The sequence below is a fragment of the Hippichthys cyanospilos genome, chromosome 5, assembly GCF_059441005.1.
Source record: "Hippichthys cyanospilos isolate Australia breed blue-spotted pipefish chromosome 5, RoL_Hcya_1.0, whole genome shotgun sequence".
NCBI classification, from domain to species: Eukaryota; Metazoa; Chordata; class Actinopteri; order Syngnathiformes; family Syngnathidae; genus Hippichthys; species Hippichthys cyanospilos.
Window position 1 is genome coordinate 8,144,635 of NC_142373.1, and position 16,655 is coordinate 8,161,289.

Here is a 16,655-nt window from a genome sequence, read left to right on the forward strand (position 1 = left end):
CTCGGATCAATCAGGCCTCCTCTTGCATGAAAAGGCGCACAGCGGCTCCGAATGTTTGGGTCCCCTTACTCTTTTTTTTTTCTCATCATCGGATGTTTGTGTCTCTATTTTTTTTAATTTGTTTTCTTTCTATTTTCTTTTTTTTGGGGGGGGGGAACTCGCCTCTTTAAAGGGAGGCCTCACACGACGAGTCACTTTTCATAAAAGCGCGCTTTAACGACGGCTTTCACACTAATTGATTTTTTAAATGCATAATATTCATCCGCGTGCGTCGGAGTTTAGTCGTTTACATGCAATTAAAAAGAAATGCACGTAAATGCCAAAACCAGCTGCGGGGCCTGTCAAAAAATAATGACGTAACGCACTCGGTCTTCGCTAGGAAAAAAAAAAACCAACATATAAAAGGATTATTAATGTAATTGCCACGGGCCGTCGGGAAAAGCCGAATTGTCATCCACGCGTCAATCGCTAGTTAATTACGCAGCATGCAACTTGTCGCCAGCCTTTCCCCGTCTTTAAAGGTTGATCCAAAGGAATCCTATTCCATGGCATTATTCCGTGCGTCGACTGCACGTCGAGTTCCGAACGACGGCGATCTTGTCGGGATCGAATTCAAACAGGATCGATGTTGCGGCAAAGCACATTCATCACCAAGCCATCGCTCGAAATGCTCCTTTCTTATTTCGAATCGCGATGAGAGCAACGCGCGTCGAAACGTAAATAAAAAGCGAGACTTGTCCTAATATATAACACCGGGCCTAAAGGTTACTTACGTTTGAATAGCAATTTTTCATTTGGGAGGGGGCGAGGATAAACATATTTATCCAGGCCGGTTTCGACGAATTGCCGGGAAATTGAGGAAATAGTCAATAAAAAAAATAGTAATTCCTCTGGAGCAAAAAAAAAAAAAAATGGAGGCGAACTTGAATATTTATTAGACAATATTATTAGCGAGCGCTTTGAAGATGGCGATTAAGATCCCGGGGAAGAGAAAGTACCGAATGCCTATTTGCACCGCGAGGACGAAAGCTAAAGGTGACGGCAATAAATAAAAACGAATTAATAAATAATAAAACGAGTTCCTCGCGACGCGCCCGCGTCTTTAAATGTCAAATCATTCGGAAGATTTTCCCAAGCGACCAGTCAAGTCCCGTAATAATTCATTCGAAGCAACATGTTGTGGAATTTATCCCATAATTTTTTTTTCCTTTTAATCATTGCAGTCAGGGCTTTTCGTTTGCGGAAAAGCACATAAATTACAAGAGCGCGTTGCCAAGTCGTCCTTTTTTTTTTGTCAGATATTAAAATTATTCACAATTGTGCAATAATAAAGAGTGGGGAATGTTACAGCAATAAAACGAAGGTTTCGAACACAAACGCTTTAAAATCGAAAAAGGGGCCGACCCATTTCTTTTCGAGCATTTTCTGTATTATTGTATTGACACTTACAGGTACGGGGGGGGGGGGGGGGGGGGCAAGGTGCGCCGGCCGGAAAGGATTGCCCCAAATATCAGCAGTTCGATGCCCCCTCCTCAATACCGGGGGGCGGGGGGTCATTTACACGTGCTAAACATTCTGTCCAAAACACATGGGTGGGGGTGAAGGGGTGGGGGGGGGGGGGGGGGGGGTTATTTGGCCGCGGCCGCGGCTCAGATGTGCGTGAGCGGGAGCGTCCCGTTGACGCCGGCCTGCACCGAGCCGTGGTAGTGCGCCGGCAGGGCGTGCAGCCGGCCCTGCGCGGCCGGGTCGGCCGGCTCCCCGGTGGGCAAGTACATGCTGATCATCTCCCGCAGGTCCCCAGGGCAGGGGCCCCGCGCGTGGGGCGGGCTGACGCTGGGTTCCGACTTGACCAGCGCGCCCATGGGGGGGGCGACCGAGGAGGACGACGACGACGAGGACGAGGACGACGACGACGAGGACGAAGAGGACGACGACGAGGGCGCGGGAGCCGCGGCGGCGGCGGCGGCGGCGGCGGCGGCGGCCGCGGCGGCGGCGCCGTGGTGCTGCGCGTAGCCGAGGGCGCCGTAGCCCGACGGCGACGCGCTCACGTAGCTCTGCGAGTTCGACATGGGGCTGTACTGGAGCGCGCTCATGTCGTAGCGGTGAACCGGCTGCGGGTTGTGCGCGTGGTGCGCGTGGTGCGGGTGGTGCGCGTGGTGCGCGTGGTGGGCGTGGTGGGGCCCGAGGTGGTGCGCGCCGCCGCCCGGGTGGTGCTGGCCGAAGGTGGCCAGGTGCGCCTCCTGCATCATGGCGGCGGCGGCGGCGGCCACCTGGCCCGGATAGGCGCCGTTGGCCCAGCCGTTGACGTGCGCGTAGCCGGCGCCGGGCCCGGCCCCGGGGCTGTCCAGCCTCTGGCCCGCCGCCGAGGAGGCCATGCCGACGCCCGGGCAGGGCCCCGGGCCGGGGCCGGGGCCCGGGCCCAGCCCCAGGCCGAGTCCCAGGCCCAGGCCCGGCCCCGGGCCCGGGCCCGGGCCCAGGCCGCCCCCGCACCCTCCGCCGCCGCCGCCGCCGCCGCCGCCTCCGCCCGAGAGCAGGCCGCCCGCCAGCGAGTACTTGTCCTTCTTCAGCAGCGTCTTGGTCTTGCGCCTGGGCCGGTACTTGTAATCCGGGTGCTCCTTCATGTGCATGGCCCGCAGCCGCTTGGCCTCGTCGATGAAGGGCCGCTTCTCCGCCTCGGACATGACCTTCCACTCGGCCCCCAGCCGCTTGCTGATCTCGGAGTTGTGCATTTTGGGGTTCTCCTGCGCCATCTTCCGCCGCTGGCCGCGCGACCACACCATGAAGGCGTTCATGGGCCTCTTGACGCGCTCCTGGTTGGCCTTGGAGCCCGCCGAGTTGGGCCCCGTCGGCCCCGGGCCCGCGTTGCTCTGGGGGCCGGGCGAGTGGAGCTCCGTCTCCATCATCATGCTGTACATGGCGCTCGGGGCAAGCTTTCGGCCGCCGGAAAGGAAGAGGAGTGGAAGGGGAGGGGGGGAAAAAAAGCCACTTGCCGAGCGACGGACTTGCGACTGGAAGCGCAAGGCGATATTCCCGCAAGGGCGCGCTCTCTCTCTCTCTCTCTCTCTCTCGCGCGCGCGCTCGCTCTCTCGCTCCCTCTCTCTCCCTCGCTCGCTCGCTCGCTCGCTCTCCGCCGCCGTCGCCTCACGTCGGCCGCGTGACACAATGGCGCACTGGAGCCCGCACTCGGAGTTGACAAGTTGGCGGCGTGACGCGCGCGCTGACAGCACTCGAGCGGGGCGCGGGCGGCCAATCGGGAGCTCGCTCGCTCGCGCCCCCATTTGCATACGTTGGCTCAGCTGACCGCACGGCGCGGGGGGGGGCGCAAACAAAGTATAAGGAAGGAAACATTTACGGAGACTATTGCGCATGCGCCCCCCCCCCCCAAAAAAAAAAAATGCTCGTTGGCCAAACAAAGCAAACGAGTTGTTTGCTCCAAAAGTCCACTTCATTTCAAGTGCACCTTTTAAACGCCCAACTGCTCCCGCTCACAACATTTGCTCTCGATTTCTTCTTCAATTGCAGATGTTGCCTTCCAAATTCGACTTCACACAACTTTTTTTTTTTTTTGCTATCAGTCACATTTGTGCAGATAAAATCGAGGACCTCGCATGCGCATTCGTCTGATTTGCATGCGCGCACATCCTCTAATTAGCCTCCAATTCCACAATCGCTCCTTTAAGAATAAAGCAGTAGACTCAGGGACGGACGGGCGCACGCACAGCCGAGCCAATCAAAGCAACAAATCGACAAAATGGCCACTTCGTGAGCAAATTGTCGCACATGCTGATACTTGCATTTCCAGTCCACGAGAGCACGAGACGGGGCGCCTTTGGGCGTATTTGGAGTTGTCGCGCAAAGTGGGCGGGGCCAAAGGAAAGGTTAGGGCGGCCCCGCATTAGGGGAGTGCATTAGGGGAGTGCAAGTGCATTGCAAGCGCATTGCAAGTGAAGTCTTGGAGTCTTGGAGGGGAAAACCAGCACCTTTCCGCCATTCTCTTCCTTCCGCCCCGGCGCGTCACGTGACGGCACATCCCAACGTCTCCATCGCTCATTTCCGACTGCTCGATGACCTGGGAGGCGTTTGAACAAAGTCGACCGCGTGATGAAAAAACACACGGTCCAATGACAAGTTCCACGAATGTCGGCTAACGGCGCCTTTCCTCTCAAAAGTCCGCCTTTGCTCCCCTTCTCATTTGCCGAATATTTTACTCGCTTCAAACGCGCATTTCTTTAAAGCGGTAGACGCAATTTCCACGCGTCGATGTAACCCTAACCCGCGTTGGAAGAAATACGTTCCAATAAACATGCGGCAAATCGGCAACTTTACGGCGAAGGCGTCAGCGAGCATGCCGCGACTGGACGCTTCGCGCAGAACGCGCACGCGCACACCGCGTTGAGTGCTCAAACTTTGCCCCGGTTCATATTCGCGTTCACCTTGCCCAACTAAGCAAGTCATCGCTAAATTCACCTGATCTTCCACCACGCGCGCCCAAGACAATCCCCTTAATGCACACGGAGCAGTATACATACATACACACGCACACACACACACACACACACACACACACACACACACACATATATACATATATATATATATATATATATATATATATATATATATATATATATATATATATATACTGCATATTAGGAAGGAATTTGCGCATTTTACGCTCAAGACGGGAAAGCAAGACTCTTTTTCCCTACTTACGCGTCAACACTGCAAACAAAGCGGCTGGATTTCCTCAAATCCAAAAGGAGTGCCCCCCCTCCCAAATTAAAAAAAAAAAATAAACCAAATGAACAAAATCAAGCGCCACGTCGCGCACCGCACCCGGCGCTCGCCAACCGAACCACGCCGGTGTGGACCAGACCAGAAAAGAATGACATTTTTACTAGCGCGCGCGCGCACACACACACACACACACACACACATCCAGGCGGATATAAAAAGACGTCCAAGTTATTGTTGCTCTCTGGGGGGAAAGGGGGGGCTTGCTGCTAGCATAATGGTGGCGGCGGGGGGAGCGTCCTCTATTTTGTGTGCCCGCCGGGCACAGGACAATAGCGAAGACGTATTGTAACGGCCGTCGCGCGTTGGAGGGGGGGGGGGGGGGGGCGTCAAGCTACTGCTCCGCTCCCCCCAGTCCGTCAAGCTACTGTTCCGCTCCCGTCCCGAATCGGCGGCATGCAAACACGTGCTTGCAAGCAAGCGCCCGAGCGCCCGAGCGCCCGCCGACAGCCAAACTCAGGCCAAAGCTTCACCACGTCCTATTTTCTTAGAAAGCATTTGTCTGCCATGCCAAACTTTGACACAAGGAAACAGGCCTCGCCCAAAGTCCTTGTTGAAAAATGTCATTCAACTGGTTTCATTGTGGACAATGAGACCATTTTCGAATCAAACATTTGACGTGACCTCCAAGATGTCGAGCGGAGTACGAGCGTTCGCAGAAAATACGTCCGGTTGTTCAAAAATGGGATGGATCGGGATAAACGATGGACATTTTTGCAATTGGTTTGCCCGCGCTGCTTTTGCTTTTCGGGCTCCACTTGCGCATGCGGGCAACGCTCGGCTCGAGAGTTGAATTGCAGGAGCTCCTTTATGGCGAATGCCATTTGTTCAAGATCGATTCTGAGCCGGATGTCTTCCTGCTTTTTTTTTGGTTTTGTTTTCATAAATAGGCCGACGGCTGTTGACTACTTCGGAAAGCAGAGTTTTTTTTCCCCTTGTTGTTCTTTATGAACTTTCTTTGCGCTCTCCTGCGCAGGCTTAGGGAAACGACCGGAGCCGTATACGTTCACGCCCACAATGGCGCAAACGTCTGTTTCCAAACGCGCGTCCTCCGACCGGACCGCGCTTTGCGCTACCGGTCTTACGCCAGGCGCGCTCACCGATCCAAAGAGAAGGCGTCACATTTGCAAAGGGCCAAGCACCGGAACCTTGTTTTTCCTACGGCGAGTCGGTGCCAATTTGACTTGTTTCTTTAATGCCCGACGGATGAAGACGGCTGATGGACGGATGGGCTTTTACTTCCCACTTGGTCAGTAACAGGTAGGAAGGAGCCAGTAAGGACTAGGTACTAATAGCATCTCCACGGTGATGGAGCTGGGGGGTGAGGGGTGCGAGACACTTTGCTAACATCTCTAATTAGCGCCAGCACTAAGTCATGACTGATGTAATAGGGTGTAACACTAATGGCTATGGGGCAAAAGCGCAGCGAAAAAAAGGGGGGGGGGGGTGCCAGTCTTTTCAAGTCAAAGAAGAATGTATGCAGGAGGGGGGGGGGCTGAAAAAGGCCGGCGGAAGCATTTGGAATCCATTTTTAATCAGTGGAGTCAGACCAGGTCCGAGCCCATTAGCGCACGCCTTTTCCTCTGCCCCCCCCCCCCAAAAAAAAGAATCTCTCACGCTCAGAAGCATCTGTAAGTTTACATCCAAATGGGCGTATGAGCTCCCAGACGGCGAGGCGGAGCCGAGGTAAGAACGGCAGCCGCGCAAATAAAGCACTTAAGCACTTACGTGCCTTGTTAGCACAGACACCATGCAGCCCATTTGCTGCTTTTTGCACCTTTTGCCCACTAAATTGCTGCCGAGCTAGAACAAATTGAAAAGGGACGCCGCAGCGGATGGAAAAAGTTCACCAAAACAAAAAGCGCCATTTACTATGGAGGCGGAGCGAAATCCCGGCAAAACTTTGCCGCCGGCCCGGCCGGAACTTGCGCCCAAGACGCGAGTCGGTCGCGAGCCGGATTTCAACGCGCAAACCTCGCAAGCGGCAGGTCCGACCTAAGACACCAACAACGCAATCGGATAGAAGAACCTCCGGCTGACGTCTCATCTGGTTTTTTTTTGAATTTGCTTTGTATTCCACCCCGACCAAAACGGTTCCCGGTTCCATCCGTCCAACGCTCACACTTGCGGCCGCGGCGCGATCGGCTCGATGTTAGACAAGCGCCGGTCCGGGGTGTCCGCCGGCCTCCGGAAAAAGGGGAGCGGGCGAAAGCCCAAAGAACGCAACAAAGTCGAGCTGAGACGGCGGGCTCGTCCCGCTCGGGCCGGAAGGCGGGAAGGCGGCCCGGGATGCCGGTCGGCGGTCAAAGTCGGCGGAACGCCAAAGGGGGCGGCCTTCCTTTGGCCGGCCGTATCTCCCGCCCCCTTTGGTCCGCCGACGCTTTCGGAAAGCCGGTCTTCCCCCCGCCGCGACGCAACCGTTATTAGAAAAACCAACCTTGCGCAAATGAGTCAAACGAGGAGAGGGAAACGGCGTCCTCGGCAGATAAGGCAGCCAATAAGTGGAGCGGGGCGTCCGCGATACCTATCGCGCGGCCGGCGGCACAATAACGCACTGTTCTTATGTTAATGGGGGAGGCCATTCACCTTTACGTCGGGAATGGGGCCTTCCCGAGACGCCCGTTCGATTCTCGCCAAACGGCCGTAACGGGTTCCCTCTTAGGGCCGGGTCCCGTGAACTCGCGGGTGAACGGCATCGGCGTTCGGGCCTAGGGCAATGTCCTTTAAAAGCAAAGGGGGAATTCGCCCGCCGGCGGAAAGGCGTTTGCTACGGCTCGGCCGACGTTCCCGGGTCCCGTCCGTCCCGCGTTAGGGTTGGGGTTAGGGAACAAGGGTTAGGGCCGGGGTTAGGGCCGGACCCTTTCGAGGGCCGGAGGGCGACGCCGGATGCCGGCGAGACCTGGCGAGACCTCGGCGAGGCCTCGCCGACTCCCAAACTCAAAGATACAAGGGTCAAAGTTGCCAAACTATAAAAGTAGTCGGACGCCATGTCGGTCGCGGCAGTTAACGGCAGCAACCAGCAAATCGAACCTCAACTTCAAAACGGCAAAAGCAAGTATCCCTTTACACCCGGACGCGCGTATGTCGATTTTGCGCGGCCGGCCGGCCGGCCGGCCTGCTGCCGCCTACCCCGGCCGTCTTTGGGCGAGGGGCGGATCGAGGACGTCCTCCGAGTATTCCGCCAAAGGACCGTTCCGGCGGCCGACGGGGTCGAAGGGCGTCTCAGAGAGCCCCGTCCCGTTCGTCCCGTTCGCCTCCCGTTCCTAGCCCTAACCCGCACGGGCCCGGGGAGACCACGCAAACCCCACGCGCCGAGGCCGGGGCGCGGGGGGGCGGAACGGACGAACCGGAACGCGTCCGATCCCGCCCGCTCGCGGCTACGTTTTGAGCGGGCCGTCTTTCGCCGTCGCGGGGACTTGGGATCTATGCGAGCCCGGCGCGTGCGCGCGCGCGCGCGCGTGCGTGGAATGAGACTGTAATGGATAGGAGGCGGCTGAGGGCGTCTGTCAGGGGCGACTGTTCTAATCAGAGCGGTGGGGAGAGAGATAAAGGAGAAAATAATGAGTGTGGCGTCGGGCCTTTCATAGCGCAACAAAAGGCCACGGGATCAGATAGACACACACAATGTGGAGAGGAGGAGGAGAGGAAGAGGGGAGAAAGGGAGCGAGAGGGAGGAGCCGAGCCGGCGCGCGCCGAGCCCGCCGCTTGCTAATAAGCGTCCTGCGCCGCCACGGTTTTAGGGAAAGGCGCTTTGATGCCGCCGATCGACGGCGGTCGCCGCGGCAACTCAGACGCCTCCCCTCCTCCGACCCGGCGGTGAAACTCGGGCGCGTCCTCCCGCTTTTTTTCTTCTCCTTCCTTCCACTGATTAGCGCGGCTTCATTTGCGGCCTCGCCGGATCGTTTCCAGGCGTCCTTTGATTATTAATGCCTAATTTCCACAGATTACACCTCTTGGATTATTAATGCCCAATTTAGCTCCGTGACTCCAGTCATTAGACGGTGTCCAAACAACCCCGGCGAGTTCGCGGCGGGGGCCGGCGAGCGCTAAATTGACGCTTTCTTTTTTTTTTCCTGCTTTCTCCTTCTTCTTTTGGTGATTTTTCAAAGTTTGGAGTGAAGGAAAAAAATAGCAATTGGAAACTGCAAGCTAGGAGAAATGAGCGGGCGGACTCGGAAGAAAAAAAAAATCCTATTCACAGACTTAATGAGCTTGTCGAAAGCTGAATAATTGATTTCTAATTCTAGCCCGCAGCTGTTGACCCAACCGACGAGCGCCCCCCCCCCCACCCATCCGATTCTTGAACCAAGCCGAAAATATGTCGGCGCGCCGCGACTTGGCACCGTCGGCCGCGCGGCGCCGCTAACCAAACTCTGTCACGCCTACGTCACGCTTGAAAGGCTTTTATTTGGATGCCGGCTGTAAAGTTGTGACAGCCGCGGCCCGGATGCGCAAACGGGACGGCGCCGCCTTCCCTTCCCGCCGTCGGCGGCTCGGCGTTCGCCAAACGCGGTCACGCTAGCTAACTCTTTGGGCGCCGGGCATTTCCGCTCATCTTCCGAGGCCCGCCCGCCAAACGCGGCGCGCGAACGCGCGGGGCGCCGTCCCGAGGCTCCCGTCCGACTCCGCGACCGGAAATCAAAAGTACCTTTCCGGCCGATTCGTTTTTGTTTTGTTTTTCACGGACTATAAGCGGCAGCTTTTTGCTCATGATTTGAGCCCTGCGGTTTATAGTCCGGTGCGACTTCTGGTTTGTTTGGCTTTTTTTTTCGCTAGCCACCGGGAGACAATCCACCAATGTGTGAAAAAGAAGCTATGCAAGTATGGTCGCGTATATGAAGCGCGCGCAATGCGTCTGCAGTCACTGAAATGATCGTGTTGAAGATAGGGCGCCGCCGGCTTCCGCTCCCAAAAAAACGGCGACGACGAACCATTAACCGGGAAAAACGGCATTCGATGAGGAGGATTGTCGGCGTCGGCACCGGGCCGAAGGATTTTCAAAGACCAGAATTCTCGTGCTGGGGTTAACTCGCGGCTTTGGCCAAAGCAAACTTGAAAATGAAAATGAGAGGCGGCGGCGGCGGCGGCGGCGGCGACGGACGGGCCCGAGGGCTCCTTCTTCAAACGGCTGTCATCTATTTCACTTGACTTCATTTGGGGAACGCTTTTAAAGGGCCGCGTCGCACGCACGGCGCCGGGCTTTCTTCGGGTACCCGAAATCTGCCGACGTCCGCGTGCCCGTAACTGACGGGCGACGGAACAAACGGCGATATGGCGACGGCGAAAGAGACTGACGCGGCGTCCCGGGGGGGCGGTGGCCGCTCGGGGGCCTTCGGCGCAGCGCGGCGAGCGCGGCCGTCCGGCGTCCCTGTAAGACGAGCCCGTGGAAAATAGGCCTAATTATTGTCGTGACAGGCCCGCGCTATCATATTCTGCCTGCCCGGGAGAGGGAGGGGCCCGGTATGCGCCGCGGGGGGGGGCGGCTGAGAAAAATCAACAGAAATATATACCGCCGCACGACCGATCCCCCCTAAACTGAAACCCATGTATTTTTAATGGGCTAATCAGCGGTTCTCAGGGGGGGGGGGGGGGGGGGGGGGGGGGGGGAGTCCTGGCGCTCACCTGCCGACATTCACTTCCCTACAACAAAGCGAATCTTCATTTTGACAGACAACGCAAATTTGACTCGGAGGTCACCGCGCGGTCTAAAGTCGTAGTTCGTTGGCAAGATAAAAATGCAATTGAATCGGCCGAATAATCATGGGATTTCTTTTCCCCGCCAAAATTCGGCACCTCCACGGAAAAACCCATAGGGGTGGGGCCCTAGCAAATCGTACAGAGAAGAGCGAAAAGAAGAAACGAACCCCGGCGAGCGGCGCGGCGGGAGCCGGACCCTAATGTGTCGGACGGGGTCGGACGGGGTCTGACGGGGTCGGCCGGTCGCCAGGAAACCTTTCTTTGGCTTGCCCCGGGAAGGTGTCGCCAGCGGCCGCGTGTCGCGCCTAATCTAATCAATCTAATTGAGGCTAAGGATCCCGCCTCGTCCCGCCATCTATAATTAAGCGCCTCATCCGCGCCCGTTACGAAAGATTCAGCCGGGCCGGGAGCGGCCGACACGCCATCGGATAAACGCTCCGAGCGATCGGCCCGGCCAAACTCCCCGACGGTGACCCGGGAGCGATAAGTCGGCGCCAAAATGGCTTCCCCGGACCAGGGGAGGCAGAGCCGTCAGCGGGAGGCTTTCGATGCACTCTCGATATACATATACAGTATATATGTTACATTTCTTGCCCCCGCGCGCAGCACGACGTCTTTTTCTTTCGGTTGTAAACATTCCTTTTAAAAAGGAATACGACTCGACGGCCGCAGAGGAAAGGCGGCCATATTTTGGTTTTGAGGACGAGGGCGGTCGTACGAAGACCGAGACGGTTTGCCTCCTTTTACGTTCGAGAGCTAGGTGACGTTTCCGTTTGCGCGCCGGCTTGTTGGTTTCCTCCGGGGGAAAAAAGTGTCCGTGCGATTTACGCCGACGGACTCGAGTACTTGAGGGGGCGCGCAGATCGTTCGATGAAAACGGCGAGCGAGCGCGGCGGTGACGAACGAGGCCGCGTCCCCAGTTGCGAACCCGCCCCCTGGTGGCCAGCGGCGACACCGCACAGGAGGTGGCGAAAACGAGCAGGTTAGCGTTCCTCTCGGAACGAGCCGCGTTTGATGATGTTCCGGCTCCAAAAGAGCCCCCTTCCCCTTCCCCTTCCCCTTTCCCGAGCGAGCGAGCGAGCGACGAGCGTGACCTGAAACTTGAAGTGTACTCCACAGCACCTTGGCGGCCGCCCTCCTCCCACGGCCTCGCTTCCTCCTCATCCAGGCCCACTCAGCTCCTCTCCCCTTCCTGCTGAGGCCTTTGAAAAAAAAAAAGGGGGGGGGGGGGGGCACGCGCGCCACACACACACGCTCCTTTTTGAATTAATGAATCATTTTTTTGCCAGGTGTCGTTTAGGGAGGGTGCGTGTGGGGGGGGGGGGCTAATAAATGGAGAGTGGAGAGTCTCTCCCCCGTTCACCGCGCGCGCACACCTAACACAACACACACACGCGCGCGCACACGCCAGAGATGAAAGGCCCGGCTCGGTCCCGTACCTTTAATTTAAAGCTGAAAGGGAAAAATGAGAGCGGGGGTGCAAAACTGCTTATGAATATGGAGAGCATTGAATGAGAAGCGTCCTTTTGAATAAACGCGCATGAATGTCCCTTGCCCCGGTCTAGACCAAGGTTACAGGACACCCTTGGAAACGCGGCTGGAGAGCCGCTCTCCGATTGTGCGTCGACGCCGCGCGTCTGCCGCGCGCGTATATTGAAATTCCGCCGCTTCGGAAAATGGAGGCGTCCTCGGAAAGACGAGGGGAACGCCAACAACCCCCCCCGCGGCTAAATAACGCGTCCCATCGGTCCCGCCCCCTGACCGAATCGGCGGCGATACTCGACCGAATCGGCGGCGATACTCCGACGTCGGTTGGGCCCGCCGGCAATACTCGACCGAATCGGCGGCAATACTCCGACGTCGGTTGGGCCCGCGGCTTCTTGTATTGAAAGTGACGCCGCGAGGACCCGGGCTAACGCGAGGCGCCGCCCGCCCCGCCCGCCCTCCGGCTTCACGATCCGGAGTAAGAATCAAAACGGAGACTCGGCTCACGCGGCCGACGGCGGGCGGCCGAGAAAAAAAAGCCATAGTTCTGGCCTTGATCTGGGGGCGAAAAAAGCGCATTTGACACTTGGGGAATTACGGCCATAGTCCGCGAGCGCTTCTGTTTATTATCCTTCCGTCCAACTTGATTTGACCGGGGAAATCCCGGCGAGGTTAAAAAGCAAGAGGCAGCTCGCTTCTTTATTCTTAACAATCTTCCTTATTGTCCGTTAGCATTCGCCCTAAATTAGCTTCTTTTGGTTGACTGCGGTTTCACCAGACATTCAATCCCAGATGCTGAAGTATCCGTTCAAGACTTAAGTATTTGGAAATCGATGTCCTTAATGTACTGAAGTATCCGTCGGATACTTTGGCGTCCGAACCGTTAAAAACCGCAAAATTACCAAAGAGTTCACCGGGGCGGCCGAAAAAAAGCTCGCGGCCCTTCCTTGAAAGGAATATGAGGAAAAGCGTCCAGAGAAACGGCAGCGCGTCGTCAAGGCGCCTGGCGAGAGAGGGGAAGGCGCGGAGGAAGCGGAGGAAAACGGCCGCAACGGGCGAAGGACGAGAGGAAACAAAAGGAGGCGCGGATGACGGCGAGCGCCGCGGATCGGTTTGAGGTCGTCGTCTCCGCGCGCCTATTGTGCCGGCCGGCCGGACCGGGAGGGGGCGGGGGGGGCCAAGAAATTGAATTCCCGGCTACTTCGGGGACAACGAGGAGATACTCGCGCACACTCGTGAGTCGAACGCTAATTGAAGGCGGCGGAGCGGCGGATGGGAAGCGCGCGCCTGAATGGCGCTCGGCCTTGGGCCGAGAACGCCACAATCGGGGGAGCTAAAAGCGTCGCGCATGCTACTTGCCGCGCGAGCGCGAGGGGCGGGAGGGCGGGCGGGCGCTCTTTGTTGGCCCCGTTCCATTTCTGCACACAAGAACAAGTGCAAGTCACATGTTCCCTGCAATCGTTTGATCACTTGCGAGGTTCAATTTGAAGAGTGCAACGCTAAGCTGCGTAGTAACCGTGAAAACGCCGAGCCCGCTTTATCCCAACAGCCCTGAATCTCAAAGGGCCGGGAAAGAAATCGCGCATCCACAAAGGAAAAAGTCCAAAAGCCCGGAGCGGCCATTACAAAGAAGGAGGACGATCTCTCGCGCCGACGACGACCTTGGGAGCGCGGCCGCCAAAACGCTTGAGCGGAGGACGACGACGGGGCGCAGGAGGCCGCGTGGAGCGAGGACCTCCTCCCCCCGCCGTCGGGCCGATGAATTTTGTCACCTCGGTCGGCGGGAGAGGCCTTCGATCGGCGGGGGGGGGCTCCCGCGCGCCAAAGACGCCCGCCCACGGAAAATCCCATCGGCTAATTGAGACGCGACGTCGGAGCGGGAAGCGGACGCGAACGGCTGTGGCGCGGGGGCCGCTCGGAAAGGAGGAGGGAAACCGAGGAGGCGGGTAAGCCGCGTAATGCGATTTGGATAGAACGCTTCCAGGTCAGGGGTGAGCGCCGCGCCGCCGGGCGGCTGTCGAGCGCCCTAACTAAGCGTGACGGATGACAATTCCATGGAGCGTTCCGAGGGGGGCGGGAAGGGGCCCCGCCCCGGGCCTCCGACACCTCCGCGGGCCAAAGCCTCTGCGGGGGGGGCCGGGGGGGGGACCCGAGCGTACGTGGCCCAAACGTGCGGCCGGCAGGCGGCGGCCTTCCGGCGTACTGGCAAATATATTTGGGAAGGAGGCCGACTGCGCTTTTGTCGCAGCGTGCCGAGCGAGGTGCCAAACGCTTCATGGTGGGATTAGGTCCGCGAGCCGCAAAATACCTTTGCCTTTCTATTACGCCCAGCTTTCCCCCGCAACGCCGCGGGATCTTGACGGAAATGACCTTCCCCACGGACCGTCTTTACCGGATTGTCCCACGTACTGCGCGGCTCAAACGCGACGCGGGAGGAAAAGCTTTTTTTATTTGCCCGTGCACAAGAACCCGCCGCGTTAAAAAAGTGGTTTTAGCGGTCAGACCATCAATTAGCCATTTAGTCATTTTCTTAAAAGGGCGGCCGTCGCAACGGAAAAGACGGCCGAGTCGTCGGGTTCCCTCCGCGGTCCGTACGTAGAAGCAAAAGGCACGAATCGGAGCAAGCGTGGCGCACCACGCCGGCACGGTACGCGTCTTCTACGCCGCGGTAGATCACAGCCGGTGTCAAAGACCTCCCGATAAAAAGCGCACCCGCCGCGCACGTCCAAAGTGGGAGTGCCCAATACAAAGACATACGTACTAGCGAAGAAAGGAAATGGCGTTGCGCAGCGTCCCGGGGGGAAGCGGGAAAGTTCGCTTCTCCCCGGCGACCCCCGGGGCCACAAGGAAGCCTCATCCCACAAAGGGCCCCAGGCAAGCCACGGTCGCTTCAAATTCGGCTCTGCCGCACTTACGGCCCGTCATCGCGGGCGGGCGGGGCGGACGTCAGCGCCGGCGAGGGAGGACGCCCGCGCTAAGCCTTCAAATATTTCACCTATTATGCGCCTACCCTGTCGCGCGCTCGCAGAAATTAAGCTGGAGCAATTATCCGGGCAATTAGCACTTTTAATCGGGCCGCCTCTCAGCTCTCGTCACAGACTTTTTCCGAACGCCTTCGCTACCCTCGCACCCGAGGCTGTTATTAATTCGCCGACACTCGGCGCGCTTCCTTCAACCCTGGCCTCCGGCGAACCGCCGGCGACTATTTACGCATTTTAGGATTTTAGGTGCCGGCGTTTTCCTTTTCCCGCTCTTGGGGGAGTTGGAAGTGTTGTTAGTTAGTGTTGGAAGGAGCGGCTAAGAAACATCTTTGCCGCGCTCTCCGATGTAGCGTAATCGTCGGGATAGACGTTCCGCGGCTAGGGAACGCAGGATAGACGTTTTTCAATTCCCAAATGGAAGACTTTTTCGGGGGGAACCTTAGCAACACTTTGTTTTACTTGCAGTGTACGTGACACGAAACGTAGACAAACGTTCATGAACGTTTTTAGGGCAGGCGGTTACGAATGAGAACCGACACCCACCAATTGAGTTTCGTGTAACGCGTGATAATGCCGTCTGGCGGACACGTTTGTGTTTACGTTCGAGGAATTCGAGGAATGCGGGCACACAAACACCATGGTGTATTATAGCCTGGGAAACGGAAAGGGGGCGGGGGGCAGCAAAAATCGTGTCACTTGCCCACCTTTGCTCACTTCCTTACGGAAGTAAGGAGCGGATTACGCGCTCGGAGGCTGGCGGCGCCAACAATTGGGAGCCGGCGCTAATCGTCCCCGATAAAAGGTCCGGCGCACCTCAACTAAGAGGGGCCGAATCCATACAAGTCGGTCATTCCGCATCAAGGCCCCCGAAAGCAAATCTTTTTGCTTCAATTTCCATGATCCCGCGCTAACTCACTTCCGAAATCCAATCTCGTCACGCGTAGCAAATAACGAAGTGGAGATTCGGCAATGTTTTTTTTACAATCACTTCAACAATAAATGGCCAAACTGCGGCCCCTTACTCGTGATTTCAAAACTACGAAGTCTTCTATTAGTATTGCGCCGCGGGCGGCGACCGCCGGTCTTCGCAAAAAGTCCATTTCTTCCTCCGGCGTCAAAGATTTCCACCGGCTTGAGCGCCCGGAAGGCGTATGGATCCGATCGATCGTCCGGAGATGGAGTCGGCCTGCCGTTTTGTCGGGGAGGGGAGGGGGAGGGCGGGGCCGCGGCGCGGTCTGTCGCCGCCCGATAGCTTCGACCTATTTGACTTTCCCTGACGGGGAAAGATGGCCGCCGCCGTCCCCGGAGAGACGTTGTCCCGCGGCCCGCTCTTGCCCCGGCGGGGGCCACTCAAGGGACACTTTGTCCCCATGTCGGGGGGGGATCAATAAGCGGTGATAGACTGGCTAATCCCGTTAGTGATAGCCGCCGCTTAAATCGAAGGCTTGGGCAAACGACGGCCGGAAAACCTCCTAGCGCTTTCCGTCCCGTTGACCCGCCGGCAAATGGAGCGCCGGCCGGAAAGCGGCGCCGTTCGCGGCGTGGCAACCGGGAGCCGAGCCCGCCCGCCCGCAATCCCAGCTCCTCAACCGCCCCCGACGTAGTATTACATTTCCCAGTGGTTTTTTTTGCTTTCGGCCGTCGCCCCAAACTCCCGTGGGGACACGCGGGCCGCCCCACCTGCGCGGCACCGCGAGA

At 57.8% G+C, this 16,655-nt stretch overlaps 1 protein-coding gene across 2 annotated transcripts in view; it reads right to left on the reverse strand.

Moving 5' to 3' along the window:
* Positions 1-912: 912 nt before the first annotated feature.
* Positions 913-16,655, reverse strand: part of sox1a (SRY-box transcription factor 1a) — a 39,692-nt gene continuing 23,949 nt past the window's right edge. Inside the window, exons 1-2 of one of the 2 annotated variants that reach the window (XM_088414319.1) lie at positions 4,714-5,115; positions 913-4,069 (exon numbers count right to left, since the gene is read on the reverse strand). In XM_088414319.1, coding sequence (XP_088270445.1) covers positions 1,650-3,449 — 1,800 coding nt within the window. In that variant the 5' untranslated portion in view covers positions 3,450-4,069; positions 4,714-5,115 and the 3' untranslated portion in view covers positions 913-1,649. Of the gene's footprint in view, positions 4,070-4,713; positions 5,116-16,655 lie in introns of those variants that run through there. The other variant, XM_088414318.1, reaches the window with a different exon arrangement.